Source organism: Meles meles, chromosome 10 (genome assembly GCF_922984935.1).
Source record: "Meles meles chromosome 10, mMelMel3.1 paternal haplotype, whole genome shotgun sequence".
Taxonomy (NCBI): domain Eukaryota; kingdom Metazoa; phylum Chordata; class Mammalia; order Carnivora; family Mustelidae; genus Meles; species Meles meles.
In genome coordinates this window covers 87,232,616-87,256,314 of record NC_060075.1, presented here as the reverse complement: position 1 = coordinate 87,256,314, position 23,699 = coordinate 87,232,616, and the positions used below count along the sequence as shown (strand labels likewise).

The window sequence follows — 23,699 nt, the reverse complement described above, 5'->3', positions numbered from 1 at the left end:
ATTAGACAGTGTAGGTGTAGACTATATTAACATGTAATAAGCCAAGGAAAATTACCTTAGACCCGGAAATGATCATTGTGTCTCTAAGGTTGTACTTTTCAAGGGCACAAGCTTCTAGAACTTCAGGAAAAGCCTGAGTGGCACAGTGAGGGTGGAGGAGCGGTCTAATGGCCAATCAACGTGGTTTCCTCCTTCCCGGCGATCAGCGGGGTCACACGTGGAACAGCTGTTTTCACACACCAAAGGAAATTGATGTCTATTTTCAAATCTAAAAAATAGATTTTATTGTGAAAATGAAAAAACTGATGAAAGCATTCTATCAATGGAATATTCTGTCTCCCCAGATTCCTATGTTGAGGCCTAATCTCCCATGTCATGGTATTTGGAGATGAGGCCTTTGGGAGTTGATTAAGTCATGAAGCCCTCATGAATGGGATTAGTGCCCTTATAACGGAGGCCCGAGGGACAGCCCTCTCCCATCCATCATGTGAGGGCACTGTGAGAAGACAGCTGTCTGTGAACCAGGAAGCACCTCTCAGCAGACACAGAATCTTCCCGTACTTGGATCGTGGACTTCCCAGCTTCTAGAAATAAATTTCTATTGAGAAGTTTCTGTTGTTTATAAGTCACTCAGTCTATAGTGTTCTGTTACAGCAGCCTGAATGGACTAACCGTTGATGTGGTTCGTTGTTTCAAACCACAAACCCCTTTAAACCCACAGTGGAGGGGCGCCTGGGTGGCTCTGTCAGTTAAGCATCCTACTCTTGATTTTGGCTCAAGTCTTGATCTCGGGGTCATGAGATCGAACCCCGCCTTGGGCTCTGTGGTGGATGTGGAGCCTGCCTAAGATTTGCTCTCTCCCTCTGCCCCTCCCCCCACCCGCCCTGGTGCGCATGTGTTCTCTCTCTCTCAACAAAACAAACAAAACAAAATAAACCCCATAGCTGAGAAGGACTCTAGGGGAGACTTTCAGTGACACAAATGGAGATTCAACAGGTGGCCTTGGTTCGGTCCTTCTGGAGTTCTCATTCTCTGGGGTTGTCTCTCTTTGGATAGGGTTATAACTACCTCCCTAATCCTATCTAAATGAAGCCCATCCCAATAAAGAACAAATAAAATGTATGCAAAATCAGAGATGGCTAGTGTCTTAGTCTGCCTGGGCTGCCATAATAAAATACCATTGTACTGGGGGGCTTAAGTCACAGAAATTTGTCTTCTCATAGTTCCGGAGGCTCAAAGTGTGAAATGAGGGTGCCTACATGGGTGGGTTCTGGTGATGGCACCCATCTCGGCTTGCAGAACCTGCCTTCTCACTGTGTCCTCCCATGGCAGAGAGCGAGCAAGCTAGCTGGTGTCTCTCTTTATAACAGTGCTAATTCTATCATGAGGACCCTATTCTCATGACCTCATCCAGCCCTGAATACCTTCTAGAGGTCCCATCTCCAAATAGCATCACACTAAACACATGAATTTTGAGGGAACACAATTAGCCCATAACAGCTAGTCAGTGGAAGAAAACTATTTAACTGCACTGGCAAAACAAAGTGTAGATGAAATGAATTACTGTTTTCCAGCCATCAAATCAAAAATTAGAATTTTATAATTATCAGTGCTGGCAAGGTAAAATAGACACTCATATTGGCTGTTAATGAGAGTATAAATTGATAATACCTTTTTAGAAAACAATTTTGAGATATGTACGAAGAGCTTCAAAACATACCTACTGGGGCCTGGGTGGCTCAGTGGGTTAAGCCTCTGCCTTCCGCTCAGGTCATGATCTCAGGGTCCTGGTATGTAGACCCGCATCGTGCTCTCTGCTCAGCAGGGAGCCTGCTTCCTCCTCTCTCTGCCTGCCTCTCTGCCTACTTGTGATCTCTCTCTGTCAAATAAGTAAATAAAATCTTTAAAACAAACAAAAAAACCCCATACCTCCTGATTCTATATTCTTCTTGCAATCTATCCTAACAAAGTAGTCAGAGATGAAGATATGTACATTTCATCATTAATAGTGAAAATATTACATCATATAATTTTTAATAATGGGACAAAGCTTGAAACAACTTAGATGGCCAACCATTTAGAAGTTATAAAAATTTATGGTACTATTTTTTGTAGTAGATTACCAACCTCAATACATGATGGGTTTTTTTTTTAAATTTTAAAGAAGATTTTATTTATTTATTTGAGAGAGAGAGCATGAATGTGGAGGGAGGGGCGGAGGGAGAGGGAGAAGCAGACTCCCCCCTGAGCAGGGACCCTGACACGACGCCATCCCAGGACCCTGAGATCATGACCTGAGCTGAAGGCAGATGCTTAACTGATTGAGCCACCCAGGCGGACCAGTACATGATGTTTTGAAGAATTTTGACCAGACATGGAAAAATGTTTCACAACCAAGAACAAAAAAAGGGATAACCCCCACAAAAGATATACAATAACAATACATAATCCTCATTTTAATTTGTAAAACTATAATTTAAAAATTTACTTTGTAAAAAATATATGCATTGTGGAAAGACTGAAGTTAAAAGTTTTATTAGAGATTATTTCTGGTTGGCAGGATGATGGATGATTTTTATTTTCTTCTTTATATTTTCTCTGAATTTTCCAAATTGCATAGACCATATACTGTTTTTATAATAAAAAAAAATGTTCCTATATTAAAAGAAAATACTCAAATGCTGGCCTAAATATAGGAAAAAATATCCCCTGTTTTGCTTTTGCATACTGTTACCAAATAAACTAGAAAGCAATAAAGAAAGCACAGGGAGCAGAAAAGCATTTATTACTGGGAAGCTCCGGTTTCTCATCCCAGGTACAGCTGGCTGGCCTGTTGCAGGCCTGCGTCTGGTCTCCCTGGGATGAGATCCCTTTGGCTCTGGCCACATGACTGCGGTCTCCTGGACACCTCATTCCTAGATGGCTCAGTGTCTGCCCCAACTAGCACTTTCATAAAACCCTCTCACTTTGGTTCAGTTTGCAGGCAGGCCTGTGAGTGCCTAATTGCATGCTGGTAGATTCCAAAGGTTTTTTGGTTCTGTGTTAGCAGAATCCCAGGGTTGTCCTGACTCCTAGGAGGAAGGCTCTATGGCCGGAGAAGGGGCACTGGGAGAAGAGAGCTCTGCTTCTTCCCTTTCCACCCATCCTGCAACATCAAAGAACAGTTCTGGTCCTATGTGGATATATTTTGGGATTCTCATGAACTTGGGGGGGGGGATTAAAGATTTTTTTTTTTTTTCCTGATTTCACAAGATGAATTTGAAATCACTGTGATTAATCACCACAGTTGTTTTCTGTCCCAAAATAATATCCTCCTTCATGGTTCATAGCCTCATGTTGAAACAAGCTGGTCTATTAGATACTGGACCACCAGTATCTAATATGCCTTCCATGTAATCTACATGTACTGTTTGTACAAGAGATAGAAACATCAAGAAATAGAAGGACTGTACTGTTTATACAAGAGATAGAAACATTGAGAAATAGAAGGGTTTTGGTGTTTTTTTTTTTAAGACCTTGGAGGCAAGTATTTTTAAGCTTTAATTCTCGGTTTGAAATAAATGAACTGATTGATCAAATACTTGTAAATGTGGGCAATAAAAGTTTTACTCTCTATATACCATTTTAAATTCAGGAAAAGCATATTTTAGAAATTCAAAGGTTTTTTAAAAATGTCTGCCTGTGGAGACTCAGAGCCTGCACCTAGATGGAACTGTGGGAAAACTGAGAATTATCTTTTGGTTCTTCACTCACTGAGATATTTCTGAGAACTCTGAAATACTCACCCCACCACTGTGGACATCTCCTTGGATATATTCCTTACAAGAAACATTTGTATTTATTTATTAAAGACTTTTTAAAAGATTTTATTTATTTATTTCACAGACAGAGATCACAAGTAGGCAGAGAGGCAGGCAGAGAGAGAGGAGGAAGCAGGCCCCCCACTGAGCAGAGAACCCGATGCAAGACTCTGATCCCAGGACTCCAGGATCATGAGCTGAGCTGAAGGCAGAGGCTTTAACACTGAGCCACTCAGGCACCCCGAGACATTTGTATTTAAAAAGATATTAAGATAGGGACAATACACGATGAAGCCTTATTGGTAGAATTTGGTAGAATTTCAGACATACTTTGTCAGTAATATTTAGAGATCAGTTTCTCTCTCTGTTTTCTACGAGTCAGGAGCAAGCACACTGCATACAGACAAGGCCTACCCCACGGGACCAGAGATGGGGGAGATACTATGGGTAAAGTGTCTACCAAATTATTAAACATCTACTTGGAGGGGTTGTCTGTGAGAGCAGAAACCGAAGATCACATTTGTTTGATTCAGTTTGCAAAACTAGATATTACCAGCAGAGGGCGTATTTAAGTTACAAATCATGGTCCTTATGCAAAGTGTTCTATTTTTAGAAATACTATAAAACTTTTTAAATTTTTATATTTCTGTTTTATGTTTCTCTCATGATTGATCCCAATTTGTATTTTTAAAATATTGAATTTATTTCTATATTACATAGACTATTCCTGGCTATTTTCTTTTAGGGACTAACAGCTGCAAATATTTGCTAGAGAGGCAAGAATGAGGAGCTATTGACTATGGGAGCAAGAGACTGCCAGCCAATGTGGAACAGAAGGAACTGGATACCCTGACTCATTTTATGGGACCTTGGGGCTAAAAGGTTGTGGCTTCTCTTGAGGGCAGTTATGTTTGCTGAGTTCCCTTAGCCCAGCCCCCCAATTCACAGATGTAGTTCCAGAGGAAAATTTGTGGAACACTTAAATAACCAAAAAAATATATGATTATTTTTTTTCTCCAGTAACAATTCACTTGTCTAGGGATTCCACAGCTGGTGGGTGCCTCCCTGTCGAGCCCGGTGCAACCCAGCAGGTATCAGAATCCATTGTCTTGCTCTCACCTCATGGAAACTGTCTCCTCACAGGTCGACTCTGACTTAAAACCCCTCAAGGGGCATCTTCCTCTCCCTGAGGTCTCTCCTGAACGGCCAAACCCATCTGACCCTTTTCATTAATCTTCACTATATTTTCAGTTATGGAGTTTCTAAAGTAAAAATTTGGCACCCTCTATTTAAATGTCAAGAAGACACAGAAACTTTTGCATTTTCACATTTTTAACTTATTAACTTTCACAGAAACAAATTAAGTGGTCCCCTCAAATGGCACAATGGCATGCCAACTCCATTTCTACCAGAGCTGGGGATGGCAAGTGTTTGTGAGATGTCACATGGGGCTTGTTTGGGGGACTTAGGGAGGTACAAGAGACTTTGAACAGAAACTTAAACCTATTCCAGGGCACCTGGGTGCCTCAGTTGGTTAAGCGTTTGTCTTCAGCTCAGCTCAGGTCATGGTCCCAGGGTCCTGGGATGGAGCCCCCCATCGTGCTCCCTGTTCAGCGGGGAGCCTGCTTCCCTATCCCCTTCTCATGCTTTCTCTCTCTCTCTCTGTCATATAAATAAATACATTCTTTTAAAAAGAAAAAAAGAAACTTAAACCTATTCCTAAGGAAAGGGTTTCTGTAACTTTGTGATTCTGACGTTGCATTTTTAAAAGCAATCTTCACCTAAAAAAAAACCCAAACAAACAAGGTGAAAACTCTATGTTGGTTATTCTGCCATCTATTTATTTATTTAAAGATTTTATTTATTTGAGAGAGAGAGAGAGAGCGAGCGAGCGCACAAACTGGGGGAGGGGCAGAAGTAGAGGGAGAAGCAGATTCCCCACTGAGCAAGTAGACCAATCTGGGGCTTGATCTCATGACCCTGGGACCATACCCTGAGCTGAAGCCAGACCCTTAACTAACTGAGCCACCAAGGCACCCTATTCTACCATAAAAGAAGAATGTGTTTGTGGGTTTGCATATGCATAAAATATTTCCAGATAGATAATGTGGGGAAAAAAAATCCCTCAAGTTCTGGAGGAAGATACACATGTGGACAATTTTGTGTGAGTGCATGCTATGGGCAAGGGATGAGCTCTGAGTTTGTAGTTTACTCACTCTGTGAATCACCTGGCCCTTCTTTGCCTCCTCTGTGAAACCCAGAAACAAGAATATACCCTCTAAAAGTCCAGGTCATCCCTAGTGGGATATTAGGAAGCAAAATGAGCCATGAAGCTCTGACGTTTAGCCTTTGGCCATGTGATTGATCTTGCTGGGGTTTGATCATGAATGGCCTAGAAGATTCTAGAGGAGCACCCAGTCCCAGGTCTTGGTATAGAATTCTGGCTTCTTCACAGAATGGCTATGTCTGCTTCTTTCTCACGTGAACCCTTTACTCCAGCCAAACTGGTCTTTGCCCATGAGGCTTTGCTCTTGCCGAGAGAAAGACCCTACCTGTAAACCTTCTGCCCAAACCTTCCTTGATCCTTGGAAGTCTCTCCAACTATTGAGGGCTTCACAAACCTTTTGCAATCATTTTACCTTTGCACTCATGAAGCAATTAATTTCCGCATTGCTACATAGGCCCTTAGTATATTTTACCATACTTATCTGCAATCTGAAAAGCTAAATAAGACTTGCTCTCGGGGTGCCTGGCTTGCTCAGTTGGCCGATGGAACATGCAATTCTTGATCTCGGGGATGTGATTTCAAGCTCCATGTTGGGTGTAAAAATGATTTAAAAATAAAATCTTAAAAAAAAATAGGACTTGCTCTCTTAAGTGTTTTATATCTACCCACAGTTCTCATAGACAGTTACTGTCTTACTATCTATGTTTAAACGATTGTTCTATCAAGTTCTCTCTCCTAATCATTTCCCTCCAAATACATTTGTCCTAATCTTTTCCATTAGGCTTGGTATGAAGTCAATCCCTCTGTCATCCCACTGGCTTTGAATGTACAAAGGAATAGTTTTGATTTTCTTTTCTCTTTGCTCAAGTCTTTCCCTCTAATGGAGGTAATAACTAGCAGTAGAACGGTTAAAAATAGTGATGGCTTATTATCATTATCTATTGAGTACTTATTTTATGCTAGACACTATTCAAAGTACTTCACATACATTAGTCATTTAATTCTCATGATAGTCTATGACATATGTACCTTTATGATCCCATGTATAGGTAAGGAAACAGGAACAGAGGAGTAACTTGTCCAAGGTTCCATATTAGAAGGTTGCAGATCCAGGATTTAAACCCAGTGGACTCCAGCTACTGCGTTATCTTGTTCCTTGAAAGATGGGTAGTAGTAGAAAGAAGTAGAAACAACTGTCCTCGGGGGGCCTGGGTGCCACAGTTGGTTTCAGCTCTTGGTTTGGTCTCCGGTCATGATCTCAAGGTCGTGAGACTGAGCCCCACGTTGGCCTCCATGCTCAGCGCAAAGTCTGCTTAAGACTTTCCCTCTCACTTTGCCCCCAGCCTCTAAAATAAATCAATGAAACCTTAAAAAATAGAAAAAAAAGAAAAAAGAAATAATTGTCTTGAAGAAACCTACGTTCGTCATCAGTCCCCAGACACCGTACAGAATATTTGAAAAATATTGGGAATGGAGTTAGGCAGAACCAAAAGAAAGTGGAGGATTTGCACACTTGTTTTGTGAAACTATAAGCTTGAAAAAGTCAATCTAGATAATTAAGTTACGGTCTTTTTTGTTTTTCGTTGTGTAAGTTTTCACTAAGAAACCTAGCATTGATAAAGCCCTAACTGATGTTTTCTGAGAGTCAAACATTCATCTTGTGGGAATGTTTGCATATTTTGCCTCTGCTTATAAAGACCAAGCTAGTGGTTTTGTAATTTTTATTTTCATTGGGCAGGAAAAAAGCTATTGGTTCACTAATTATGATTTTCTTATTAGCACACGGCTATGTAGCATTTACGCATTAATTCTGTAAAGCCTCAGCCTGTTTTATTTTGCCCAGCGGGAACATGAACAATGAGATTTCTTACCCAGAAGGTGAACGTTTGAACTCTGCTAGTTCCTTATGCCTTTACTAGTGTTCCAGAGGCTTATCCTTTTGACTTGATTTGACTTCTGCAGGATAACTCTTCAGGGACTGTCGTTTTCTAATTTGTGGAACTTAGAAATATAAAGAAATAAGTAATTTCTCATATTCATTAATTAGATCCCAACTTAAAAAAACCACCTTAATGCTGCGCTCCGTTTAGGCCCTGATTCTCAGACTTTAGTGTGTTTAAGAGTCACCTGGGGAGCTCTTCAAAATGCAGCTCCCGGGCCCCATCTTCACTTGTTCAACCCCCAAGTGATTCTGAGGCACATGTTCTCGGGGTGCTGCAACAGAATGAATGACGTGGCGAGGAGTGGGGAGTAGAGAAACTCAGTATTCTGGGGGACTCAGGCCCTAAAGTGCCAGAAGGCAGAAGGGCCTGTCGTCTGGACTGTTCAGGGAGCTGTCGGAAGTCTGGCCACTGGGTAATAGAAGACTTCAGCCCTTAGGTCACAGAATACTATTTACATTCATCTTGCAACTGTGATGAGAATCACTGACCTCTTGTGCAATTATATTCTCTAGCTTTGGGGGAGAAAGAAGTCTATCAGGGATCTTCATCCTTAAAAAGGTAGAACCCACTGATCAAAAGTACCAGAACTATGTCTTCGATTTGGCTACAAAGCTCCGCTCACATAAGGGAAAACACTAAGCAGCAACCCTATTGTGTCGCTGACAATGGATTTTTCTTTCAATAGTAAAGGGAAGCATTCTAGTTTGACTTCAACAAAATATTAACACTGGATAAAAAGAGGGGCATGTTGACCTAAAAAACTGTCACATTATTTAACTTTGTAATTGTAGGAGAGAAGCCCATCTGCTGTTTAGTAAGAACACACAAATCCAGGAAGAGTGATTTATTTCATTTTCCCTAGGCTCTGCTATGCGGTCTACTTATTACATGTCCTGAGGATCCGCTGAAATATTTACAGAAAATGATCATTACTATCATGGAAAATGGTCTTGAAAGTCTTCTCTGGTGAGAATTGCTTTGCTTTACAGTAGGGAGATATTTTATTTTGAAAGTAAAACCCTCATTGTGTGGTAACAAAGAGGTCTTGCCAATGAACGCTTCCATTTTCAAGATGGCTTAAGAATCCCTCCACAGGCTTGTAAGTCCCAAAGACGTCAATAGGAACAGTTTGCCCACTGGTTCTTAGTGGAGAAATATAGCCCTTTCTCATCAATCAAGTCCTCACAGGGCAGATATTTCAAGTTGGGGGTGAAGAAAGGGAGGTATGCCCTCTTGAGATGCACAGCAAAATCTTGAGGAGGGGGTAGTTTGAAAAAGCCCTGCAGGTGATTTTGATATGCTTCTCCCCAAAGTGTCTCTTCCTTCCCCTACACCCATGGAATCACTGATTGAAATTGCTGATTTAATGATAAAACTAGCGACTATGAAATGAAATGTCTGCCTCTGTTTGATGATTTTATTAAAGGGATATGTGCATCGATCCATCAATGAGGCCAAAAATTCGGAGATTGTCTGAAACTTACATGGAGCAACTCTTTGGACTGGATGATCAGCTGGTCAGTATTAGTAATCAAACATTTAAAAATAAGTTTTGTTGGAAGTTCTCAAATGGCATTAGATTTTATAACATGTATGAGGTCAAAGTGTTTTGGAATTGGAGGCATTCAGAAAAGTGAAGGAACATCACACACACACACACACACACACACACACAGAGCCACGTTCATAGTAACCTCCCCAAACTTTCAAGAAGCATTTACCAAGCCTTTATTCTTTCACTTCTGAGAAAATCTTTATATTTCCTCCTTTCCTCTTTCTCCTCCTCCTCCTCTCTTGCATCTTTATAATGATAAACACAGCATAATGGAAAGCTTTAAAGAAGGATAATTTCTTTCTGTTCTAATCTACTTCCTTCTATCTTCTACCCCTTCTCCATTCTCTTTGCCATCTGCCCCGGGATTATGCTTCTAAAGATAGGGCCAGATATTAATGAGGTCCAACTTAAAAGCCAGACCTGATGGTTTTTTGTTTTTTGAGGTTGTATTTATTTGAGAGACAGCGGGATAGGGAACGCAGGCCCGGGGAGTGGGAGAGGGAGAAGCAGGTTCCCTACCGTGCAGGGAGCCCGATGCGGGGCTTGAACCCAGGACCCTAGGATCATGACCTGAGCTGAAGGCAGACACTTAACGATTGAGTCACCCAGGTGGCCCCCAGACCCGATTGTTAATGAAAGGAATGACCAACTCCAACAGCTGGTTTTGACCTTGTAAAGAGGGCAAGGAAGTAATTCAGGACATGGAGCCTTTTAGAACAAAGACTGTGTATCTGAGAGAAGCTAAAATAGCAAAAGGCATGTGGGGAGAGAAATACCAACGCAAATTACGGGTGGGTAGAACCCCGTGTGATACCTCTAGATCCTGGGCTGATGTCTCGGAAAGCATAGGCAGCACTTGGGAGTTGCTGGTGACGTCAGGCACTGAAGGTGGCATCAGAAGCCCGGTCACGGAGGATGCTGAGAGCCAGATCAGTCTGAGGCATCAGTTGGAAGGCTGGGTGGAGGGTAGCACTGGATTCTAATCAGGGGTCTGCAACAGAGAGACAGCAAGGGACGTATAGGATATTTCTGCCAAGGCTGGGATGATTCAGAGGACCAGCATGCTGGGAAGAACCCACAGGACGAATCCTAGTTGATCTGCATCATGGTGTGTGGATGTCTTAAGTCTTAATGACTTCACTTTATCAGCCATGGACTCTATCTACTATCAAGTGCAGATATCTGCAAACTGTATTTTTGGAGGTGTTTTGGGGGGGTCGTCACCTCAGGAGCTGAGGGGGAGACCCAGAGAATGGGATTCTAGGTCTCTCATCCCTGCCTTACACTCTAGAATAATTCCACTTTGAGTATAATGTCATATGAGAAAAGCTTAAACATCATTGCTATAAGATATTAAAATTACTAACAACCTGGGGTAGAAGGGTAGAGGGGTCTACTTCATTGTCAATATCTTGAAAGTGATCTTACAAAATATAATCAGATTATGCCCAATGTGTAGCTAGAAGCCTATAGAGAATCTTTTCAAGAATTGCAGGGAATTCTGAGATACCATAGTTTTTGTTGTTGTTGTTGTTTTTTTTTTTAGAGATTTATTTATTTATTTATTTGACAGACAGAGATCACAAGCAGGCAGACAGGCAGGCAGAGAGAGAGGAGGAAGCAGGCTTCCTGCTGAGCAGAGAGCCCGATGCGGGGCTCCATCCCAGGACCCTGAGATCCCAGGGTCTGAGACCCAGGACCTGATCCGAAGGCAGAGGCTTTAACCCACTGAGCCACCCAGGCACCCCGAGATACCATAGTTTTATTAGAAAAGGAATTCTCAGAGATATTTCATGATGTTGAAAGTGCAAAGGGAAAACTATGGGAAGCTCATCCGGACTTAGAAAGGAGTATGACAACTCACCAAGGCATAGAAAAGATGCCTGCTTCATATTATAAGGTAGGAAAAATAGAAATATCCAGGTAAATCTCCAGGTGCCTAGGATTGCTGAGTTAGAGGGTTCAACCACAGTTGAAAATATACTAATTTTTTTCTCCTTCACCCTCAGAGGAAAATGAAAAAAATTTTTTTACAAAGAATACTTTAATCCTTAAAGTTTCCAGTATTTTCCATTACAGTATAGCAAATATCAGCCTTGTTGGGTTTTTCCCCCATTTTTCTCTCCCATACAGTTTCTTAAACGGCTATAATTGCTGGTAAGAGAGTTTTTAATGTTTTGACAAAACATTTTTTTCTTTATAATTTTTTTACTATATTATATTAGTCACCATACAGTACATCATTAATTTTTTTTTTTAAAGATTTATTTATTTATTTATTTAAGAGAGAGAGACAGTGAGAGCACGAGCAAGGAGAAGGTCAGAGGGAGAAGCAGACTCCCTGTGGAGCTGGGAGCCCGATGCGGGACTCGATCCTGGAAGTCCGGGATCATGACCAGAGCCGAAGGCAGTCGTCCAACCAACTGAGCCACCCAGGCGTCCCCATCATTAATTTTTGATGTAGTGTTCTGTGATTCATTGTTTGAGTGTAACACCCAGTGCTCCATGCAATATGTGTCCTCCTTAATACCCATCACTGGGCTAACCCATTCCCACACCACCATTCCCATTCCTCTAAAACCCTCAGTTTGATTTCCAGAGTCCATGGTCTTTCATGGGTCCTCTCCCCCTCTGATTTCCTCCCTTGTTTTTCCCTTCCTTCTCCTATTGTCCTCCATGCTATTCCTTATGTTCCACAAAGAAATGAAACCATATGATAATTGTCTTTCTCTGTTTAACTTATTTCATGTAGAATAACCTCCTCCAGTTCCGTCCATGTTGATGCAAATATTGGGTATTCATCCTTTCTGATGGCTGAGTAATATTCCATTGTATATATGGAGATCTTTATGCATTCATCTATTAAAGGGGATTTCGGTTCCTTCCATAGTTTGGCTATTGTGGACATTGCTGCTATGAACACTGGGGTGCATATGGCCCTTCTTTTCACTACACCTGTATCTTTGAGGTAAATACCCAGTAGTGCAATTGCTGGGTCATAGGGTAGCTCTATTTTTAGCTTTTTGAGGAGCCTCCACACTGTTTTCCAAAGTGGCTGTACTAGTTTGCATTCCTATCAAGAGTATAAGAGGTTTCCCCTTTCTCCACATCGTCTCCACCACTTGTTTCTTATCTTGTCAATTCTAACTGGTGTAAGGTGGTATCTCAATGTGGTTTTGATTTGAATTTCCCTGATGGCTAATGATGTTGTTTTTTCATGTGTCTTTTAGCCATTTGTATGTCTTCTTTGGAGAAGTGTCTGTTCATGTCTTCTGCCCATTTTTTGATGTGATTATCTGTTTTGTGTGTGTTGAGTCTGAGGAGTTCTTTATAGATCTTGGATATCAGCCCTTTGTCTGTAGTGTCATTTGCAAGTATCTTCTCCTATTCAATGGTTGTCTCTTTGTTTTGTTGACTGTTTCCTTTGCTGTGCAGAAGCTTTTGATCTTGACGAAGTCCCAGAAGTTCATTTTCACTTTTGTTTCCCTTGCCTTTGGAGATGTGTCTTGAAAGAAGTTGCTGTGGTGGATGTTGAAGAGGTTACTGGATTTTGATGGATTCCTCTAGGATTTTGATGGATTCCTGTCTCACATTGAGGTCTTTCATCCGTTTAGAGTTTATCTTTGAGTATGGTGTAAGTGAATGCTCGAGTTTCATTCTTCTGTATATAGCTTGACAAAACATTTTAAAGATCACAAACAATTGTAATTGTTCCAATTATCAAGATTATTTTGTATGCTTTCTGTGTGAAATCATTTTTATGATCTGTCAGGACACTGTCCTGCAAGGACCGCCTGCATATGGCTATTTATAACTATGTGTTTGTTTCTGTTTGTGCAAACAGAGAAGGAAACTGTGAGTAAGCCACATAGTTACAGAAAAGTAGGAACTGTTCTCATAACAGCAAATAGAAAGACATTTTGTCTGTGTGTTTCAAGATGAAAGAATCCACCATTGTCTGGAGGAAACTAACTTCACAGACTTGATTCTCATTGCTTAGGAAATGAAATCTCCAGATGGGTACTAATTATAAAGAGAAAAGTCATCTATAACATTTTAAAACTCTTTTTATCATGGAAAAATGGAAACACAACACACAAAAAAGAACACCATAATGATCCCTCCTCATCCAGCTTAAACAATAATCAACAATTTTGCCAATCTTGTTAGTCGTTCTCCCTTTGCCCCCTCCCCCCTTTTTGCCGAAGTATTAGAAAACAAATCCCAGGAATTATATTATTTTACCAGTAAATGCATCAATATGTATCTCTAACAAAAAAGAACATGTTTAGAGAACACAGCCCAGTGCCATTCTCTGTGTAATAAAATTAGCAATAATTCCTGAACATCACATCAGGTTGTGTATATATATATATATATATATATATATATATATATATATATATTCCATATTCAACCCATATTTGAGTTTCCCAAATTGTCTCAAAAGTGCCTTTTTTACACATGGGTCTGTCAAATTGGAGCTCATGGAGGGTCCATATGGCACTTGGGTGTCAAATCAAATGCCTCTTGTAATTAATCTACTTCCCTATTTCCTATGCCACTTCTTTATTGAGGAAAACATCTTGTAAATGTAAAATTTGTCTTGTAAAATGTCGCACACTCTCATTGTTTCCTCTGGCATTATTTCATTTGCTCTGTTTCTTGTATTTCCTGCAAGTTTGAAGTTAGATCAACAGACTTGATATTCAGGGATTTTTTTTTTTTCCCCGTTTTTCCTCTTGGTGACAAGAGTAGCTGCATAGGGGGTGTTATGGGCATCACATAGGGGACACCCAGTAGTCTGGTCGACCAACTTTTTATGAATCTTCATTCCTGTAGACAGTAACGTAATTGCTAAACTAATGTTTCATCTTACAACACACACGTAACTGTTTTGTAATAACAATACTGCAAGACACTAACAATAAAACCACTGAATGCAGGGGGGCCTGGGTGGCTCAGTTGGTTAGGTGTCTTCCTTTGGCTCAGGTCATGATCCTGGGGTCCTGGGAGCGAGCCCTGCATTGGGCTCCCACTCCATGGGGAGTCTGCTTCTCCCTCTTCCTCTGCCCCAACATCCCCCAAACTTGTGTTCTCTCTCTCAAAATAATAAATATTTAAAATAAAAAACAAAAAATCCACTGAATGCAGTTTTAGAAAAGTATGAAATTCCAAAAAAATACAATTCTTTCTGTCATTAAGATGTATATATCCTACCAAATATTTTCAGTAAAAATAATACTTTTTTGTTACCCAAAAACTTTTTTTGTTTCCTCTTTGATATAATTGTTTTTCCAATTATGTATAATAGTACATGGCAGCAAAATCAAAACAATAAAATCAGTGTTCTGAGGAATATTGCTTCTATTCCTACCTTTTTCTCTTAGCTATTCCATCCCTTTTCCTAAGTATTCAATTTTAGTAGTTTTTAGTTTATCTATATAGTTTTTCCATTGTTTTCTTTTTAAAACTATGAGCAAATACACTGTATTCGCCTCCCCTTCAACTTCTTACATTGAAGTAGCAGACGACACATAGCCTTCTGCTTCTTGCTCTCCTCATTTAACATGTCCTAGAGATTGCTCCCTTTTATTTTTTATTTTATTCTTTTTTGAAGATGTTATTTATTTGACAGAGAACACAAGCAGGGGGAGCAGCAGGCAGAGGCAGAGGGAGAAGCAGGTCATGATCCCAGGGTCCTGGGATTGAGCCCCGCATTGGGGCTCTCTGCTCAGCAGGGAGCCTCCTTCCTCCTCTGTCTTTCTGCCTGCTTGTCTGCCTACTTGTGATCTCTGTCTGTCAAATAAATAAATAAATAAAAATCTTAAAAAAAATTTGGTTGGTCACTCTTTTCTGAGAAGGCATCAAGCTAAGTATTGCAGTAACCTGGAAGGAATAAAAATAATGAAGGTGTGAAATGACGAAGAAGGTGTGAAATGATGAAGATAGGAATCTTTTTACATAAGATTTGTAATAAACATTTATACGTTTAGGAAGTTGATTTTTCAACGTTGTATTTATTTAAATTAATGTTTATTAAATAGAACCCTAAAAATACAAATATCAGTCAATGTTTGTCTCCAGGCATAAGAACCCCCTTGGGCATTAAAGACTGTTTTAATAATTTGCAAAACATAAAAAATCTAAGAAAGTCACTCTTGAAAAATCCAACAACTTTATAGCATGTCATGGTACTGTTACAGATACTGCTCACTTCTGCATTAAAGACATAGTTTCTTTTCAGTATTTTTGTTATTTCTTTGAACTTTTCCAGTCTATGGGGAAAAAAAAATCAGAGTCAGGAGGGATTTGAAGTAATGCATTCAACATGTATTTATAAACTGTGTCTCGGTCTGTTCAGGGTGCTGTAACAAAATATAGCTGTTATAAACAACAGAAGTCTGTTTCTCCAGTTCGGGCAGCTGGGAGGTCCAAGATCAAGGTGCTGGCAGATTCTGCCTCTGGTGAGAGCCCAGGCCCTTGTTCATTAACTGCCGACTTCTTGCTATTTCGTCTTACAGCAGCAGGGGTGAGGGAGCCCCCTGGAGTGTTTTATAAACACACCCATCCATTCGTAAGGGCTCCACCTTCATGGGCTAATCATCTCCCAAAGGCCCCACTTCCAAATGCTATCACATTGGAGACTGGGTTTCAACATACTGATTTTAACGGACACAAACGTTCAATCCATAGCAAATCCCACACTACGTTGCTAGCATTATTCTAGAATGATGCTATATGGGATAGCAATGAAGCTCATCAATGAAGTAAAGACATGGTAATTTAAAATATGATGAGATATGTTAAGGTAAGTTAATGTATGATCTCTCGATTCAAGGATTAACCGAGCAAAAAAAGGAAGTGCCTACCAGAAGAAAAAGTTTGTTACAATACACTAAAAAACAAAAATTGTAATATGAATTCAATGATTTACATTTATTTTTTGTTTGGTTCTTACCAGATTTGTTTGGTTCTTACCTATTAGTATAGTAGATATTTCAAATATTATAGAGGTAAAACATTTTTTCTTCTATTGGCATTATGTAAACACATCAGTTTTCTCAGAAATGGACTATATCTAACAAGTTAGGGGGGACAAAGTTAAGTGTTAAACTTAACAAAGTTAAGGGGGACCAATTACTACTGCCACTAAAGAACCATAAATTCAGTATTGTTTGTCAGTTAGCATTCATGGTTGGTGCTGGTATTTCATTATTTTTTCATTTATTACAAAATTTCCCCAGGCCTCACCAGCCTAGGATACAAGGAGAACAAAGTTGATAGTAATATTCCAAATTTCACTGCCTCTAGTCCCTATCTTCATAATCTAAGAGGTTGGTTTCCCCTTAAAATTCCAACCAATTGTATTTGGGAATCCCAAAGCTGTCCAGTGTGAATTCAAGAATTCCTGTTCACGGTCTGTCCCAAGCCCATTTAGCTCCTGAAGGTGAGCCTCAGCGCTGAGGCTGTTGCCTTCTTGAGAGCCCTGAGGTCTGATGGAGGTGGAGACTGAGGCTTCTTCAACCACAAATCTTTAATATGCCAAAATAGTGCTCCTTTCTCTGAACTGTTGCTCTACTCAAACCATATCCGGTGGTCACACTGTTTGAAAGACATACTTTTATGAAGACCTCAAATCAAACTTGCACTTTAAGACTAATTCCACAACTGTTTGCCTGCCAAAATTGTACCATTATGTGGCAAGAGCTCAAAATATCCGCATTCCCAGTAGCTTTGGAGTGAAATGCTTTTTTTTTTTTTTTTTTAAAGATTATTTATTTATTTATTTGACAGTCAGAGATCACAAATAGTCAGAGAAGCAGGCAGGGGCGGGGGGTGGGGGAGAAGCAGGCTCGCTGATAAGCAGAGAGCCCTATGCGGGGCTTGATCCCAGGACCCGAGATCATGACCTGAGCTGAAGGCAGAGGCTTTAACCCACTGAGTCACCCAGGCGCCCCTGGAGTGAAATGCTTCTTGATTAAATTTTAATTGGAGGGATTGCATTATTTCAAAATTTGGTGTAACATAAGACTTTCGTAATATTTTTATCACATTATTTCAAATTTTCAGAACTTCAGAGTCAGACAAAAGTGGATGGCATTGTGCTGTGTGTGCTGAACAGAAGCGGAGGAAATGTCTTCTCTCATTTTGTGTCACAGAAATAGTGCCAAGTGCCTCATAAGAGCAGTTCTTTGGGATTTTCCCTGCGATTTCTTTCTCCTTAAGGCTCTGACCCCCCAATCCATGGGGCTGAGACCAATGCTATATGCAACCCCCAACACCTCCTGCATTCCAGTCATTCTTTCAGATGGTAGACTGAACTCCTTTTTCAGCCTCTCATCAAAACAAATTCAAAACAAAAACATTTAAATTGGCTTCTAGAACTTTTTCTGTAAAAATACATTAAAGATACCCAGATACCGAATTCATCAGATTTAGTCTGGGACCATGCCTTATTTGCCCTTCATAGTCATTAAACATTGAAAAATACAGAGAAGGAGAACAAAGAAAAAAGTGGGATAGTTTTCATATCAACTGAATCATCAGTGCTAACACGCAGTCCTTGTTTAGACCCTAGTTTGAACAAACAAACTACGCAAGATATTTGGGGGAACAATTCCAGAGAGTTGGATATGGAGTGGGCATTAGATGATATTAAACAATTATTGTTAATTGTCTCAGTTGGGATAATGCAGTTGTGGTTGTGAAGAAAATGTGATTATATTTTAGAAATAGGTACTAAAAAAATTTGGCTTGTATACTTTATATACTTCAAAGACATTGTTGACAATGTTAAATGTAGACTATGGGTATTAGGTATTCATTCTAATTCTCTGTAAATTTGAAATTTTTTAATAAGATATTTTTAAGACTGAGTTGTAATATGCTACAGGTAACATCTTTTTAAAAAGAGATGACTATTATGATTTTATCTTTCTTCCAAACTATAAAAATGTTTCCCTGAAACTAGGGTGTTAGGTTGAGTTATTTTCCTTGAATCATATTATATTGCTGTTGGAACTCAGTTTAAAACAGAGGGCCTTAACACAAGGGATAAGACATATTCTCAGTAGTAATAGCAACTCACCACAGTGACAATTCCTACAGAGGTGGGGAGTGAGCATGAGCAGTTTACAGATGTTCACAGGAGATTCTAATTGGCCTCTGGAGAAGGGGCCACTAGTCTAAAAGAAAAGAGCAGTGTCAAATTCTAACTAAATGCTGACAAAATTCTTTTGCACTAATTTGATATTGAGGTGTTCCCGTTCTAACTTTAGAAACCATTTCCCATGGCAGAATTTTTTCTTTTATTTCCAGACTCATAACTAATCTTATATTACTGGACTCTCAGAAATTGAATAGAGATGCACCTTTCTCTCCTTCTCTTTCTCTTCAGTTATCACTGAGTCTGTGTATAGCAGTCCTTGCGGGAAATTGGGGAGAGTGGTCTGTGAGGGCCTGGAAACAGAGTGCTCACTTTGAGGCCCTTTATACCAATGCCAAGTTGCTTTTTATCCAGCAATTTCTGCATGGTCATTGCTTGAACCCTTTAGTCTCCATTTTTAGAAGCCAGATGGCAGAGAATTGGCAATTTTCCAAGGAAGTCAGTCCATACATATTTGTTGAGCTCCTACTCCGTGCAATCCTATCAGCTGGAATAAAAAAGTGAGAGAAAGAATATTTTCTAATCACTAGCAGCTAACTAATATACAGCCGCTATCAAGAATAGAGGGCAGTGGGGAAGATGGTGGAACAGCAGGACCCTGAGCTCCTCACACACTGAGTCAATAGCTGCTACATATATTGCAACTAACTTTGAAAATAAGCTGAAGACTGGCAGATCATATCTTGCAGGGAGAAGTCCACATCAAAAAGGATAGGAGGGGGGCGCCTGGGTGGCTCAGTGGGTTAAAGCCTCTGCCTTTGGCTCAGGTCATGATCCCAGGGTCCTGGGATCAAGCCCCGCATCGGGCTCTCTGCGTGGCAGGGAGCCTGCTTCCTCCTCTCTCTCTGCCTGCCTCTCTGCCTACTTGTGATCTCTCTCTCTGTCAAATAAATAAATAAATAATCTTTAAAGCAACAACAACAACAACAAAACAAGTGCATCCTTAAAAAAAAAAAAAAAGGATAGGAGGGGTAGAGATGTGGTCAAGAACCAAACTCTTGAGAAGAGAATCAAACGAACCACAAAAGGGAGGGACTCCAGAAGCATGGAGGAGTGAGGGGATCAGACCCCACACCAGGCACCACTGGCCCTGGGGACCCACACTGGGAAGATGAGTCCCCATAACACCTGGCTTTGAAAATCAGTGGGACTTAACTCTGGCAGCTTTAAAAATCAGCAGGGTTAGCTCTAAGAGAGCTTAGGGGGTGATAGGAAACCAAGCCTCCACCCTTAAAGATCCAGGATACTAAATGACTCTGTGGAGACACAGCACAGAAACAGAAATTTGAAAAGTGCTTGGGGGTATGTATGAAGGAGATTTATTGACTAATTTTAGGACATGTGTTGGAAGGGCAGGGATCTGCAGGAGAGTTCTTTGGGAGCAAAAGAGCTAGGGGGAGCCATTTTTCTTGTCCTCCCCCAGCCTAGATAGCTGCCTGCTTGGGGGAGCCTATTCTAATGCTCTCCATCTCTTGATTACTAGGACTGCTGCCCTGGCATTCTCTTTTAGCCCCACACTATCCAACCCACCTACCTCGGGAGGTGTTCCTCCAAAGTGGCTCCAACTCTGCTATACCTGGCAGGCAGTCCTGGCTAGAACCAGTCCCTCTCCAGAGTGACTCTTGCCCTGTAGACATGGGGAGATAATGCCGCACACCAGCCTATCAGCAGTTTCTTCAGCAGGACCTTTGAGCTGGCTGCATAGGAAACAAGACCTGCTTGTCAGTGCATCCACAGATGTTACAGCAACTAATTGCAGAGAGCCAGGCTGAGGACCAGTCTGACCCACCAGGATGGCTACAGCAATAGGAAGACACATGCAGCCTATACGTGGGACACTCCTGGAACAATTGGTTCTGGTGTCTAGGGGGAACTACAATACGACGCACAATAGGACTGCACCATAGGACCACAACTTTTCAAGACCAGGAGACATAGCTGACCTACCTGATACATAGAAACAGATACAGAGAGTTAGACAAAATGGGGGAGATGGAGGTACACGTCTCAAATGAAATAAGAAGACAAATATCACAGAAAAAGAGCTAAACAACATGGAGATAAGCAATACGCTTAATAAAGACCAAAATAAAGATCCTAAGATACTTACTGGACTGGAGAGAAGAGTGAGCAAACTCAGTGAGAACTTCAACAGAGATAAGAAATACAAAAGCCAGTCAGAGCTGAATTATATAATAATTGAGATGAAAAATACACTAGAGGGAATCAACATCAGATTAAATAATGCAGAAGAATGGATCAGTGGGGCACCTGGGTGGCTCAGTTAAGTGTCTGACTCTAGATTTTGGCTTAGGTCATGATCTCAAGGTCATAGGATCAAGCCCTATATTGGGGCTCTTGCTGGTCATGGAGTCTTCTTAAGATTCTCTCTGTCCCTCTTTCCCACCCCCCAACTCATGCTCTCCATCTCCAAAAAAAAAAAAAAAAAAAAAAAGGATCAGGAACCCAGTCAACAGGAGGACTAAGTAGTGGGAAGCAATAAAGCTGAATAGCAAAAAAGAAAAAGAATAATAGAGATGCAAATAAGTTAAGAGACTTCTGCAACATTATCAAATATAGCTACATTTATATTATAGGGATCCCAGAAAGAGAAGAAAGAAAGGGGTAGAAAATTTATTTGAAGAAATAATAGCTGAAATTTACCTAACCTGGGGGAAGGCAATAGACATCCAGGTCCAGGAGGCAAAGAAGATTTGAACCCAAAGAATTGGGAGTACACCAAAATAAAAAGTTTTGCACAACAAAGGAGACTAACAACAAAACAGAGAGGTAACTTCCTGAAGGAGAGAAGATATTTGCAAATGACATGCCTGATAGGGCTATATATAAAGAATTTGTACAACCCAACACCAAAGACACCACACAAATACTCCAATTAAAAATGGGCAGAGGATCTGAGTAAACATTTTTCCAAAAACGACAGATGGCCAGCATATGCATGAAAAGATGCTCAACATCACTCATCATCAGGGAAATGCAAATCAAAACCACAATGAGATATCACCGCATACCAGTCAGAATGGCTAGTATCAAAAAAAAAAAAACAAAAAAACAAAAAATTACAAGTGTTGATGAGGATGTGAAGAAAAGAGAAGCCCTGTGCACTGTTAGTGAGAATGTAAATTGGTGCAACTAATGTGGAAAACAGTACAGAGGTTCTGCAAAAAATTAAAAATACCATATAATCTATTAATTACACTTGTGATTATTTGAAGAAAATGAAAACACTAATTTGAGAAGATATGAGTACCCCTATGTTTACTACAGCATTATTTATACTAGCCAAAATATGGAAGCAACCCAAGTGTCCATCAATAGATAAATGGATAAAAATAAATGGTGATACATGTATATGAAGGCATATTGTCCAGCCATTTGAAAAGAATGAGATCTTGCCATTTGCAACAACACAGTTGGACCAAGAGGCCGTTACGCTATGTGAAGTAAGTTAGACAGAGAAAGACAAAAGGCATATGATTTCACTTACATGCGGACTCCAAAAAAAAAAAAAAACCAGAAGAAATGATGGTATTTTTTTAAGCAAATTAATAATTTAACAAATTATTTTTGTTTAACAAACAAAAAGCAGAAACAGAGTCATACATACAGCGAAAAAACTGAGAGTTGCCAGAGATGAGGTGTGTGTGGATATGTGAAGTGGCAGAGGGGATTAAGACACACAAGCTCTGAGTTAGAAAATTAATAAATCGTGGAGATGAAAAGCACAGCATAGGGAATCTAGCCAATATCATTGTGAAAATCTTGTATGATGACAGATGTTTACCACACTAGTGTGGTAAGCCCTGAGTAATGTATAAAATTTTTTAATCACTTTGTTATACACCTGAACTAATAGAACATTGTATGTCAACTATATTGCAACAATGATAATATGTAAATAATAATAATACAATGATAATAATGATAATAATAAATACAAATATTTCAAGTAGCACGTTGCTGGAGCGTAGTGAAGATGTTGAACAGTGGAAGCAGAACCATGTGACTGAGTGTCGCTGTGTGTGTCTGATGGTTAGACTGGCCAGAGGTCTGGTGAGCCCCAGTGGCGCTGATGCATGCGTGGCCCCAAGTGGGGATGGGGCATTCCTGGGCTTGAGCCTTTACTGCAGGTCAGTACCCTGACACGCACACTCTCTCTTTTATTTTAAAAAAAGGGCGCCTGGGTGGCTCAGTGGGTTAAAGCCTCTGCCTTCAGCTCAGGTCATGATCCCAGGGTCCTGGGATCAAGCCCCGCATCGGGCTCTCTGCTCAGCAGGGAGCCTGCTTCCCTCTCTCCCACTCCCCCTGCTTGTGTTCCCTCTCTCTGTGTGTCTCTTTCTGTCAAATAAATAAATAAAAATCTTAAAAAAAAAAAGAGATTTTATTTATTTGAGAAAGAGACAGAGGACAGCAGCAGGGGAGGAGTGGGAGAGGGAGAAGCAGACTCCCTGCAGAGCACCCAGTGACACTTTCTTAAAGCTATTTTCCCTCTGGAGAAAATAACAGGATGCCAACAATGAGGAAAAACTGTGGCTATTTTCATTCTATTAGTGTTTTTGTTTTGTTTTGTTGGGAGAACAATATATGTGAAATTAAAATAAGAACTTAGGGAAAGGAGGGGTGCCTGGATGGCTCAGTTGGTTAAGGGTCTGCCTTCAGCTCAAGTCCTGATCTCAGGGTCCTGGGACTGAGCGCCATATGGGGTTCCCTGTTCAACAAGGAGCTGGCTTCTCCCTCCTGACCCTCCCACTGCTCCTGCTCTCTTTCTCTCTCTCAAACAAATAAAATCTTTTAAAAAAAATTAAAAAAAGAACTTAGGGAAAGGAACTCTTGATAAAAGAATATTAGAATGATAAACTCTTCCGGAATATAAACTGTGGATTCATAAGGACATTAACTTCTTTCAAGAACAGAATTGAAAAAACAATTTTATGCTGATTTAAAGAGTTGATTATTAGAAAACTCGAGTTCAAGAGTTACTGGC

General features: G+C 40.3%; 1 protein-coding gene across 1 annotated transcript in view; it reads left to right on the top strand.

The window, feature by feature from the left end:
* The window catches only part of FBXL13 (F-box and leucine rich repeat protein 13), a 233,922-nt gene that overhangs the window by 4,732 nt on the left and 205,491 nt on the right, over nucleotides 1-23,699 (top strand). The window contains exons 2-3 of the mRNA XM_046020438.1: nucleotides 8,833-8,936; nucleotides 9,397-9,487. Of these exons, the coding sequence (XP_045876394.1) occupies nucleotides 8,833-8,936; nucleotides 9,397-9,487 (195 nt within the window). The remainder of the gene's footprint in view (nucleotides 1-8,832; nucleotides 8,937-9,396; nucleotides 9,488-23,699) is intronic.